The sequence below is a fragment of the Mangifera indica genome, chromosome 3 (assembly GCF_011075055.1).
Source record: "Mangifera indica cultivar Alphonso chromosome 3, CATAS_Mindica_2.1, whole genome shotgun sequence".
NCBI classification, from domain to species: domain Eukaryota; kingdom Viridiplantae; phylum Streptophyta; class Magnoliopsida; order Sapindales; family Anacardiaceae; genus Mangifera; species Mangifera indica.
Genome location: NC_058139.1, coordinates 15,105,853 through 15,118,788, shown reverse-complemented (window position 1 = coordinate 15,118,788; position 12,936 = coordinate 15,105,853). Strand labels below are relative to the sequence as shown.

The window sequence follows — 12,936 nt, the reverse complement described above, 5'->3', positions numbered from 1 at the left end:
AACCCCAGTTGAAACATGATTTAGTTATAAACAAGATTTACAACATCTAAGAACTTTCGGTTGCCTATGTTTCTCTTAGGTGCCATAGGTAAAAACCAAGTCTTTCTTAGATATAACAACTTATCCAAGGCTTGTAGAATTCTCCAATCACAAAATGGAAAAATTCTTATAAGTAGAGGCTTCAAGTTCATTGAGGATAGACAATAGAACTGGAAAAAGTCAAAAAATGAGTAGCACTTAGAGTTTCAACAAAGTCTTAAGGATGACATAAATGACATATTAGTCAGAGGTACAAAGCCATTGCCTAATATTTATAGAAGGTGCCACGTTGTTTTTTTTTAGCTTACATATTTTAGAGAGGTAGAGAAGGATGACAAGTGGATGGAAATAATGAAAGAGAAGATAAAAATGATTGAAAAAAATGACATTTGGGAACTGGAAGACAAACCTTAACACAAAAAGCTTATAGGTGTCAAATGAGTTTATAAAACCAAACTTATTATAGATTGTTTTGTAAACAAATATAAAACCAGATTAGTTGTGAAAAGGTATGCTTAAGTGTTTGGAGTAGATTTCTTTGAGACTTTTACTTTAGTAGCATGACTTGATACAATCATTATGCTACTTGTCTAATCAACATAAAAAGGGATGAAAGGTTTACCAGCTAGATGTAAAATTTATGGTTTTAAATGGTTATTTCTAGGAAGAAATCTTTGTGGGGTAGTTAGAAGGTTTCCAAGTCAATGGACAAGAGGAAAAGCTCTACTTGGGAAGAAGGCTTTGTATGGCCTTAAACATGCTCCTAAGGCATGTTACAACAAGATTGATGAACACCTACTAGGTATTGGCTTTATTAAAAGCTTAAGTGAAGCTATGTTGTATGTAAAAGAAATTGATACTAATATGAACATAGTTTCTATTTTGGTTGATAACATGCTTGAAACAAGAAGCAATAAAAAGCTAACAAAGGAGTTCAAGGTCGAAATGTTTAAATATTTGAGATGACAGACCTTGGCTTGATGTCTTACTTTTCGGGAATAGAGGTGAAGCAAAATCAGGATGGAGTCTTCATATGTCGAAAGAAATATGTAGGGGAAATACTTAAGAAATTTCATATGGAGGATTGCATAAATACCCCAATGAATCAAGAAAATTTTAGAAAGGATGATGTATTAGATAAAATTGATGAAGGTTAATATAAATGTTTGATTGGTTGTTTGATGTATCTTACTGCCGCCAAACCAAACATTATGTTTGCAGTGAGTTTACTCTCATGATTCATGCATTGTGATAGTGAGGTGCACTTTCAAGTTACTAAAAGATTGTTGATATAGCAACAACATAGTAAGTTATGGCATCAAATGTTTCTACTATCAAGACTTTAAACTCCATGGTTATTTTGATAGTGATTGGGCAAGTCCAATTGATGCCATGAGAAACACAAGAGGTTTTTGTTTCAGCTTTGGATCAATAATGTTCTCATGGTGCTCAAAGAAACAATAAGTAATAGCTCATAGTACAGTTGAGGTTGAGTATGTTGTAGCCACTATTGCTATGAATCAAGCACTTTGGCTTAAGAAGATACTTGCAGGCTTACACATGGAAAAGAAAGAGCCAACGTAAATTCACATAGATAATCAAGTTGCAATTTCAATCTCAAATAATCCTATTTTTCGTGGCAGAACTAAAGATTTTAAGATCAAATATATTTCTTAAGAGAAGTGTATAAAGAAGGTGAAGTCAATTTGCTTTGTTACAGAACTGACGATCAAGTTGCACATGTGTCAACCAAAACCCTATCCAAAGCTAGATTTAAAGTTTGAAGAAGCAAACTAGGCCTTTGTAACTACTGAGGCAAGGAGAAGTGTTGCAGGAATGTTTCATCAACTGTCATATCTGACCAAACTTTTAGAAAGATCATTTCTTGTATTGTTTTAGTGTTTTGTTATTTATGACTTGTTAATAAAAAGATCTTGCCTTGTAAGACTTGTTAATAGGAAAATCATATCTTGTAATGTGTTAGTGGGTTGTTTTTTATGACTTGGTAATAGGAAGATCATACCTTCTAATTGGGAGTCATTTTAGTTTTCTATTAAAATCTTTTTGTATTTAAAGAAGATTCATTAAATGAAAATGAAGTGGTAAGTAACATTTCAATTTTGTATTCTCATTATTTCTTCTTACGAGTTTAATTTTTTTATGTTTTGTCTCTGTAAAAACCAACAAGATTGTTTGAGTGCTAAACAAGTGTGACTCCAAAATGATGAGTTTTGGTTTAAATTTTCGGATGACATACAAACATTATACTTCTCAATTTACTTGGAATCAGGAAAAAATACTAAGAGAAGACGTGAGGGCTACTTAACAGCCAATAGTTAATTGCATGCCATCTCAATATCAGCTAGAACTCACCACAAAGAAAAAAAGGCTAGCGTTTGAATATGCTTCGACTATGTGTACGTACATATTTATATATGAGAAATTGAAAATTTTAGCTTTATTTTAATCCGTGTATATATATATGTCACTCATTTCAACTCTAAAACTTTTTCTCTCTTCTTCCTCAACTTTCAAGTGAGGAAGAAATCCCAACAGCATGAAAAAAATAAATTATTAATGGAAGAAGACACGTGATTGAACAATAAAACCTGTGAAAAAACCATTATAAAAGATTTAATGTTGTTAGATTGTTTAATGTTATTATTTCATGTTATTTCTATTGTTTAAAGTTGTTATAATATTGTTTAATGTTGTAGAGATGGTTATAAAATACCAAAATGCAGGCCAGAAAAAATTCAGAGTAAGTTGGTGTTAATGCCAACCCTTGGTGTTAACGCCAACCCCGCGGGCCCTAGTGAATTTATTTATTTTTTTCTGTTTTCTTTCATTGTACTTAATTTCTTTATTTTTTATGTTTGCGTATTCCAATCTGGTGCTTGTGTATATATTGTTTTCTTTGTCTTAGAAGAGAGTTATATAAAAAATTATAAAATTATCACTGTCATTTTCTTTTATTTTTTATTGCATTAAAATTTAAATTTGGATCAAATTTCAAATTAATTCAATCAAATCAAATTAATTTAAATTTGAACTAAATTAAAATTTAATTTAAAAAAATTTTAAAAGGGGTGGATGTTTAGACTCACAAAAAAAAAATTTTAAAATTTTGAAATGTAAAAGGGTTGGCGTGGCGCCAACCCTTGGTGCCTAGGGTCCAACCCTTTTCTATAAAAAGGGTTGGTGCGCCAATTTCCATGTAAAAAGGGTTGGCGTCACCAACCCTTTTTATTTACAATAAGGGTTGGCGTTTTTTCCAGTAACTTTTTTTTCAGTGACACCAATCTTTGTTTTTAATAATTAATATTTTTTATTTTCTAAGTAAACGTTAGTCCTTCATTTCTTTCAGTGAAAGAAAACAGAGAAATAATTTTGTAATTTTTTATGTAATTCTCTGTCAAGATAAGAAAAACAATATACACACGAGCACCAGATTGAAATACGTAAACATAAAAAATAAAAGAATTGAGTACAATAAAAGAAAATAGAAAAAAAAAATAAATTCAGTAGGGCCCGGGGGTTGGCGTTAACTCCAACCCTTGGCAGAAACGCCAATGGTTGGCGTTAACGCTACGAGTTGGCGTTAACGCCAACCTGCTCTTCGTCTGAAATTTTTTTTTGCTTGCATTTTGGTATTTTGTAACCATTACTACAACATTAAACAATATTATAACAACTTTAAACAATATAAGCAACATGAAATAATAGCATTAAACAATCTAACAATATGAAATCATAATAAAATTAAATTTTCGTCTCTCCCTCTCTTGTGTCCATGTTAAATCTTTTATAATGGTTTTCTCATAGGTTTTATTGTTCAATCACGTGTCTTTTTCGACTAATAATTTATTTTTTATGCTACTGAGATTCCTTCCTCACTTGAAAGTTAAAGAAGAAGAGAGAAAAAATTACAGAAAAAAAAAGAGAATCTCTGTATAGGTTATTTCAAGAGAGGTATTTTAGAAAAGTAGATTACTGTTATGATATATTTATTTAAATTTTAAAATAAATGATATATATATATACACAGATTAAAATAACGCTAAAAATTTCAATTTCTCTTTATATATACACACAACATCAGCTTTTCCTGCTTTTCAAAATTGAACAATTCTGAAGTACAAATAAAGTAGCCAGTACGATGCGGTGCAACTCTCTATCAATAATGTTATGGTCTCAGTACGTTGTATTTATTATATTCGATTGGCAAAAGAAAACTAAATGCATGCTAGCTGTACTCATGAATCATGATTCATGCTTCTTACAATAATATATTGAATTTGGTCAGACACAAAAATGCGCGTGCATAAATATATACACACACAAGCAATTGCAAAGTTGCGTTTCAAATTATATCTTTCAATTAACTGCTAAGTGAAACTACTGTCGCACACCACCACCTCAAAGAGACAATTAGCTTGACTGAGAGGTCTTAATTACCAGCATAAATTAATTTTTAAACTAACCCAACATGCACTCTGTGAAAAAGGGCAGATCACACACAAATTAATAAGAAAAGTGCAGTTGTATGTGCTTTCTGTAAACCAATGTTCATTTGTGTTGGATGCAATTAGGGAAATCTTTTTGGTTTGGGCAATGTAAGCTTTGAAATTTAATTTAAATTAATATAAAGTATATTAGGTCAGTTAAAAAATAGAGGACAATAACATTTATTCTTTCTACAAGTTTTACAACCGTCATATTAATTCTTTACTTATTGTCTTATCAATCAATCTTGACCACCCAATTATTGATGGAAATACCCCTTTGAGACTATAAATGTAAGAGATACTTCATGCTCATCATGCACCCCTGTGTAAGTGCACCTGGAAGCCAGCCTAAATCCTAAAATAACAAACACTACTAATATAGTTAAATTTTTTAATTGTTGCTGCTGTTAAACAAGATCAGTTCAGCCACAGGGTGAAGCGATATGGCCGGAAGATACAGCAGGCAAAGGAAATCATCTTTTTGCTTTTCAATCTTCAACATATTCAAGAGCTGTTGTACATATGAAGGGGATGATATAAGCGAGGATGGGTTTTACGTGAGAAGAATTTGTAAGAGTGATGAAGATGGCAGATTTTCAATAGCTGAACCGGGTATTGACCGTAAAGCTACAGCCTTCATTGCTAGAATCAACGAAGGTCGTGTTTCTGTTGCTGGTTAGCTGCTGCCGCTGCTTCATCTTTGTTATTCTCTATTCTCTATTCAATATTCATGCTTTGCTACTTCTGTTTCTTCTAACTGAGCCATAACCTAAACTGTGCTAGTGAATGTATAACTATAAAACAATAATAACAATAATATGCACTGATTCATATATATTCATAATTCTTGCCTAGCTCTTTGAAGTATGTCAAGATGGATAGTGTAGATTATTGAACACAACTTAATTACCTCTTCTTGGATAGCATATGAGTCTTAAATTGGATTATTTTGTTATAATGATAAGTTAATATGCATGCATGGGCTATATATATATATATATATATATATATACATATATGCTTTATATTTGAAGAATGGGACTGATCTTTTTATAGTTATAAGTTAATAAGCGCGCTTGTATGACATAGAAATGAGAGAGCCAGTTATATGCAAGCATAGAAACAAGCTAGGACGATTGATTAAGCTGTGTGTTTCTTTGATTAATTAAAAATTAACATAAATTCCGTAGATGATGTACGTACTTCTCTGTACATAATCAGCCTAATTCTTGATCTTCCCCTTTCATTCCCTACTCTCCCAAGATTTATTTATTTAATTTTTTGAGTTTAAATTTTGCTCAATATGTATCATCAATAGAGTGCCTGACTTAAACTTCATTAATGATATTTAAGAGTGGAGTTTGAGGATGAAATTCAATAATGATGATTCAAGGGCGTTTTCATAAGTTGTTCTTCAACAAGAGAGTCAAGTAAGGTGTTTTAATTAAACAAACGAATTTGGAGCTAGTGACCCTCACTTTTTTCAAAGATGGAAACAAATTTTATATTATATTAATATACATATTATAATCTAAGTAGCCAGCTAGCTTTTAACCTTTTTTCTGAGGAAAAAAAATATATATATTGCTTTTAGCTAATGGAACCAGCTAGCTTTCTGATTTATTTCCAACTTATCTTTGTTTCCTCGAAAAATACTTACCAATTTGGCACTATTACCAAGGGGTAGGGGCTTGCGAGGCAAGCGATTGCTCAAATATTCTGTTGCAAATTCTGGCACGAAGTGGCAATATTCATGAATTGACAACACATTTACCTATTCGTATACATGGCATTGATAAACATCTTAGTGAATGAATATAAGTGATGGCAATGACTTGTGGAAGATGTGTCGATCATTAAGATCAAAAGATTCTATATATTGTACAACAAATTTTGTCTAGCGTCCCATTGTGTTCATGAATTATAAGCAAACTAAAGGCAAAGCTGTAGCTAGGAATCATAAAGTGATATGTGAATTTTAAGCTATGATCAAAAGCTTCATGCTGCTTTCTGTATTCCAATCCCTGTTGTATCATGTAACCATATTCATTTGTATCCCTCTAGAATTAATTTCTTTGAAATTATAAAAACATACATAGTAGCAATAATCCTGCTTCTGATTGTATATATAAATTACCAAGCTGCTTTAACTTCTAAGTATTGGTGGTTATCATAGAAGAATCCATTTATAAGAAGGAATAAATAGTACTAATTAAATACAATCATCGGATTGACGTTCAGTCTCATCAATGATTATGTTAGAGGAGCCTAGCTAATGCTTATATGGCATCCAACCAAAAGTGATCTAAATTATCGTTTGCATTAAGTAATGACTGAATGAAATATGAGTATGCATGACAGGCTAAAAGGTAACTCATGATATATCTCCTGTTAAGGTTCTGTTTCTTTATGGAGAATGGAGGACCGTTCATTTGAATGAAAATGAAGTTGTTTCATCTTTTTATGAGATCCCCATTTATTTAGTTATTATTCTTTTCTCTTCCATGTGCAGTGCATACACCCTCGTTAACCACCTCTATACTTTAACCTTTCTTTTTCACCATCTGCTCGACTTTCCCTTTATATTAATATAATATTATCCACTTGCTCATCCATTACTATAGATAATTTAGGAAAATTAAAATAAATACCCAATCCTATCCTAAACTAAGCAAAAATGTCCTCTTTTCCAGTTCATAAATAATAATGCCCCCTTTTCAAAGCCTCACGTAAAAATAATCCCAACATTTTTAAAAATACCAAGACTACTTTCACCTATTCTATATAAATTTTCACTTTCATACATTTCTCACGTCATTCAAATTATCATTCTCACCTTCATTTTTACTCAATATTTAATATGGTAGGTTCGTTCAAAAGAAAAAAAAATTCTATTTATGAATTCAAGTAAAAAAAAACACTCCATGAGAATAAGATATTTATATGAATCTTAATCAAAAATTTAATTTTATTTGTTAAATCAAGTTCATATGTTATATAAAGGGGATATTTTGATACTTGATAATATATTAGGGTGTTAAGTGAAATGTCAAAAAAATATGATGGTATTTTGATATTAAACAATGTTTTAAAGTTCTAAATGAAATATTAGAAAAATATAAGGATATTTTGTAAAATATAAGGTCATTTTGATACAAGACAATAAATGAGGGCGTTAAATGATATGTTAGATAAATATAAAAGGTATTTTGAAATTAGACAAATATTAGAGTACTAAAAAGTACACCTAAAATAAGGGGTCATTTTGATATTATAAGAATATCAGGTTTGTATCTGTTATGAAAATATAAGGTGCATTTTGATATTTTATAATATATTAGGGGTAAAAAAATATTAAGAAAATATAGGAGCATTTAGATATTAACCAATATATGAAATAAACTTTTTGGTTTCAGATAATGTATGAGAGTGTTTAATAAAATGTTGAAAAATTAGAAGTGGCATATTGATAGTTAACCATATATGAGGGGGTTACATAAAATTATAGAAAAGTATAAGGGTCATTTTAATATTGGTAAATGTTTATTATGGATTTTTATAATAAATGTTTATTTTTTTCTAAAATTTTTTATTGTAGGATTAATAATTGAAATGACTGGTTATGCTATTGTTCGTTTCTAAGAATAATTGATCCAATGTGATTAGAACACATTGAAGTATATTGAAGGCTTTAAAACAATGGTTAAAATTTCATCCAGAATAACACTTGAGAGATTTATCTAACTTTTAAATGAAGTGTGGCATTGATCCAATCCAAAACTACATTCAATTATACATGAAACCAAAAAATATCGAGCTCAACTCCCTTATAAAAATAAAAAATGATGAAGATGTAGAAGGCCTTATTAACATGTTGCAATACTTCTAGAAATGTATTCTAATTTTTGTTATATGTACCGTAATCCAAGGATAAAAAGAAGAAGAATAAATTGGTAGCAACGATGATAGTGAAGTGAAAAAGGAATCTGATGGGGAAGACTTGGTTGATTTCTATAATAATGCATTTTATATTGCTGTAGAATGGGTTCGTGGAGACAAAAAGAGAGTTACAAATAAGGGTGACTTTCATGAGGATGAGATGACTGATGTTCCTTTTGATGAGTTAAACTTCATGGATATGTCACTTGTTAACTGTGATATAAATAGTCTCCAACTTGAAGATCTTTTTATGAGTGGCGAGAATTATTCTAGATTATTTTTTGATAATGTTCCCATTGATCTGTTTAAGTGGCTACCCAATTTTTCTCCATAACCTTCAATATCATATAATGGTGCAGGATCGATACGAGAGGGGACTACTGTAAAACTTGGTGACATTTTAATGATAGAAAATCACTTACAAAATATGCCTTGGAGAAAGGATTTCAATACAAAGTGATGAAGTTAGACATAGGGAAAAGAAAGATTAAGTGTTATGATAAGAAATGCGAATGGTTTCTAATATGAAAAGAGTAAAACCCAAACAAGTATTCCGAACCTATAAAAAAAGTCCCACACACACATGTTCAATAAATCAGATAAAGTCATATCACAGACAAGCTAAGACTCGAGTTTTAGGTCAATTAATGAAGTCAAAATTTATGTTGATTGCGCATATTTATTGACATAAAGAGATCATTATTGACATTGTCAATAGGTCTAAAATTAACATATCATATTCATAAGCTTGGTGGACAAGAAATTGGACATTACATTCATTGATGGGCTCATAAGAAGAGTCATTTTTGCCCTTACCTGATTATTGTTGTAATTTAGAGTGTTCTAATTTGAGAACTATGACACATATAGAAATAAATGATGAGCATGACTTTTAGTATTTTTTTTATTGCATTGGGTTGTTCTATCTGTGTCTTTAAACAATATCTTTGATCAATTATTTGCATTGATATTGTTTTCCATAAAGGTCGATATCTAAAACATTTATTTCTCGAGGTGACCCTAGATGGTAAAACTAGATCTATCTAATGGCTTTCGGCTTTGGTAAAAAAGGAGATAATAAAACATGGTGTTGGTTTTTGACAAAGCTTAAAGATTGCATCAATGAAGTACTAGAGTTGACAATAATCTCACATCAACATCACGTTATATACTTTGTAATGGTTTAAGTTTTTCTAGATATACACCATGCATATTGTTACCATTACCTTTTTTGTAACATGCAATCAAAGTACAAACACAACTCACAAGTAATGAATTTATACATTTGTGAAATTGTTATACATTTGAAAATTTTACAAATTTTGATAATGAAGTACTCATATTATTAATAAACTCATAGGTAGTGTGTTTATATTGGAAAGTAACAAAGACATATATAGAGGCAATTTTCAAGGCTATGATGAAATCTATTGATGAAGTGCATCTTTAAGTGGTGGCTTACTTATGTGAGTTAGGGTTTCACTGATGGAGCATGACACATTTTCCAAGGCAGAGATATAACATAATGACAACTAACATTGTAGAGTCATTTAATGCCCTCGTCAAACTGCACTGGTTTTGCCCATCATGATGTTGGTCGAGATCATTCAAGGCACATTGCAGTGATGGCTTTAGGAGAAGAGAAACTATGCAAGTATGTATGGTGTTAATACTAATTATCTAATTGACCATGACTTTGTATACTTATGCTTGTTTATTAACATTATGTCGATGCTTTTTAAAATTACAGATAAATGCCCCCACCATGACAGAGAAGAAGCTTGGCTGCCATTTATTGAAAGTTGCATGCTTAGAGGTTCATCCAATTTCAAATGTTCGGTATCAAGTTATAAGTAGTGGTGGATACATAGGCATTGTAGACTTTCATGAAATGTTTCAACTTTCATGTATTCTAGGAAAAGTAGTTAATTCCTTTTTGTATTTAAACTCCTTTCTAGTTGATTCTCAAGAGGGGGAGAATACTGCTTACTACAAACCTTATTTAGCTTTGATTGGACCTATCATAGACGTAACTAAATAAACTTACTTATGCCTTGCTTTGTGTTAAAGTTATTGCTGATTTAAACTTTTCTATCTTATATTATGTTAGCTATATATGGGGACCATTATACTCTTTTGTTTCATTGAAGTAAGTGAAAAACACACACACACACACACATATATATATATATTGTCAACCTTACCGATTGAATTAAACATATATATTTAGTCTTGGTATCTTGTAAATGTATGTAGATGATATTTATCAGATTGTTCATTCACTTATGTATAATTACAAATGCAAATTTATCAAGTAAAATGAAGAAGATCTGGACCACAGTAAATGGCATAAATCTGTGTGAATATAATCATCTATGGTATTTTTGTGATGAGATGACAAAATGATATTAATACATGTGAAGATGCATGTGCCATACTCAGAGAGATGGATAAAATAGATGAGATCTCGATGAATTGTTATCAAGTCAAATCAAGGCCAGGATGTATATATAACTGCCAAACATGAATAACAATACATTTTCATGCTATTTTGTTAAATTATCATCATCTAATGAATGAAATTAGGGTCAACAAATAGGTGATTAATTATTCATGTGGTTGAAGGATGAGAGAAGAGCGAGGTTTACGAATTAAAGAATAAAAATGGGATAGGAGGTGACATTGAAGGAGTAAAGACATTCACGTGTAGGGGCCTGTTTTGGAGCAAGCTCCATGTGCTTGGATGCAGTCGACCAATTTCATCTTTAGAGATAAGTAATTTAAAAAATAAATTAATAAAAGGAGTGATGTTCCTCTTTGCTCATCTTCCGGATCTTGCCTCTCTCCTTCCTTTCCTTCCCTATAGCTATATAAAACTCCAACTCTAACTAACCCTTCTTCTCATTTTCGTCCGTAAACAGTGATACCGATACAATACAAGCATTTTTATATATTCATTTACCTTTTATATACAATCGAAGTATAATGGCTTCCTGGAAGAAAACTATTGCGTCCCCATTTAGAAAAGCTTGCACTTTCTTCAATCTGCAACCTCCAGTTACAAGGGATAAGAAGGGCCGCCCAGGTAGTTAATTAAAGCCACTGTTACTGTTCATTTTTTACGTAAGTTGTTTTATTAATGTTAAACTTTGCAGAGCATGAGAAGCGTGTTATGGATCTTCAAGGTGAAGTGATGGCTTGTGGTTACGAGGATGTTCAAGTGATGTGGTCCATTCTTGACAAATCCAAGTCTGCACCCTGCAATGTTACCTCTTGATATTTGGCTTCGCTTCATGAACCAGAAGCTAGCCATAATGGCCATGGTTGACTTTGAGCAAACATTATTCCATGGATCTGGCTATTTGGTATGCATGACTTTGTAGATAATATCGTTTTGTGTGGGAAATTATGAATTAGGATGTCTGAAGGCAAAGAGAGTATTTTAATTTATGTGGTTCTACATTATATAGGGAAATGAATGGAATCCCCGTGATCAATCAACACTCACGGCGAGATTTTTAAAGAAATTTTCTTTTACATTTATACTAATCTAATGTTTTAATATTTAGATTGAGAAAATTAATTTGGATGTTGATGAAACGTATATACTAACCATATGACAAGGAAATCCTTTCATATATTCTACTGTCTATGTCTGTCTAGATGATTTTGAATTGGAATTTGGATATGATTCTTGTCCCATTCCAATCTATTGTACACATCCATGGGCCATATGGATTCTTCATATTAGGTTTGATCCGAACCAAACCGACTCGGTCTTGAAAACTTATTTGATTTGAACTTGTTTAATTTGAATTTAAGTTGAAAGATTTATTTATTTTTTAAACTGAATCGAATTTCAGTTAAAAAATATTTGATTTAGTTTAGCTCGAACTAAGCCACGAATTCTAACAATAGATTCAAGGTATAAATTAGAAACAAACCTGAATCAAATCATTTTTTATCAAGGTGACTTCGAACCATTTTTAATTTTGACTCAAAGAACTTTAACCAAACTTGAATCAAATTATTTTCTATTCAAACCAAACACAAGTTAAAGGATGTTCGGACTCACTCGATTCGTATCAGCCCCTAGCCTTAATCAGTTTCACCAACATGGGCATGACAAATATTAAAGATGAAGAAGTTGACAGGTAATTCTCCGGTACCAATTGCTTAGAAAAAAAAAAAACCCCGGTGCCAATCCATATATTAGCATTTGATATCGAAAACCATTACCCAGAAAGGTCCTGCATGATGGGGCTTGCTTTGATCAAACTCAGATTCTTCCTCTCATCAAAGATAAGATAGCATTAATATTAGCAAAAGCTGGCCAAAAGTTTGAGCAAAGATGATCAACTAGAGACAACATTATCATGAATACAATGAACCCTTTATTCAACCAAAACCGTATCACAACTTTTCTTGACATGTATGGGGCTTGTAATTT

The 12,936-nt window shown here is 31.2% G+C and overlaps 1 protein-coding gene across 1 annotated transcript; it reads left to right on the top strand.

Annotated features, from left to right (window-relative positions):
- The first annotated feature begins 11,282 nt into the window (after positions 1-11,282).
- On the top strand, positions 11,283-12,029 carry LOC123212373. The gene is made up of 2 exons (XM_044631489.1): positions 11,283-11,571; positions 11,642-12,029. The coding sequence occupies exons 1-2, from the start codon at positions 11,472-11,474 to the stop codon at positions 11,761-11,763; spliced, it is 222 nt and encodes a 73-aa protein (XP_044487424.1). The 5' UTR covers positions 11,283-11,471; the 3' UTR covers positions 11,764-12,029.
- Positions 12,030-12,936: the final 907 nt, after the last annotated feature.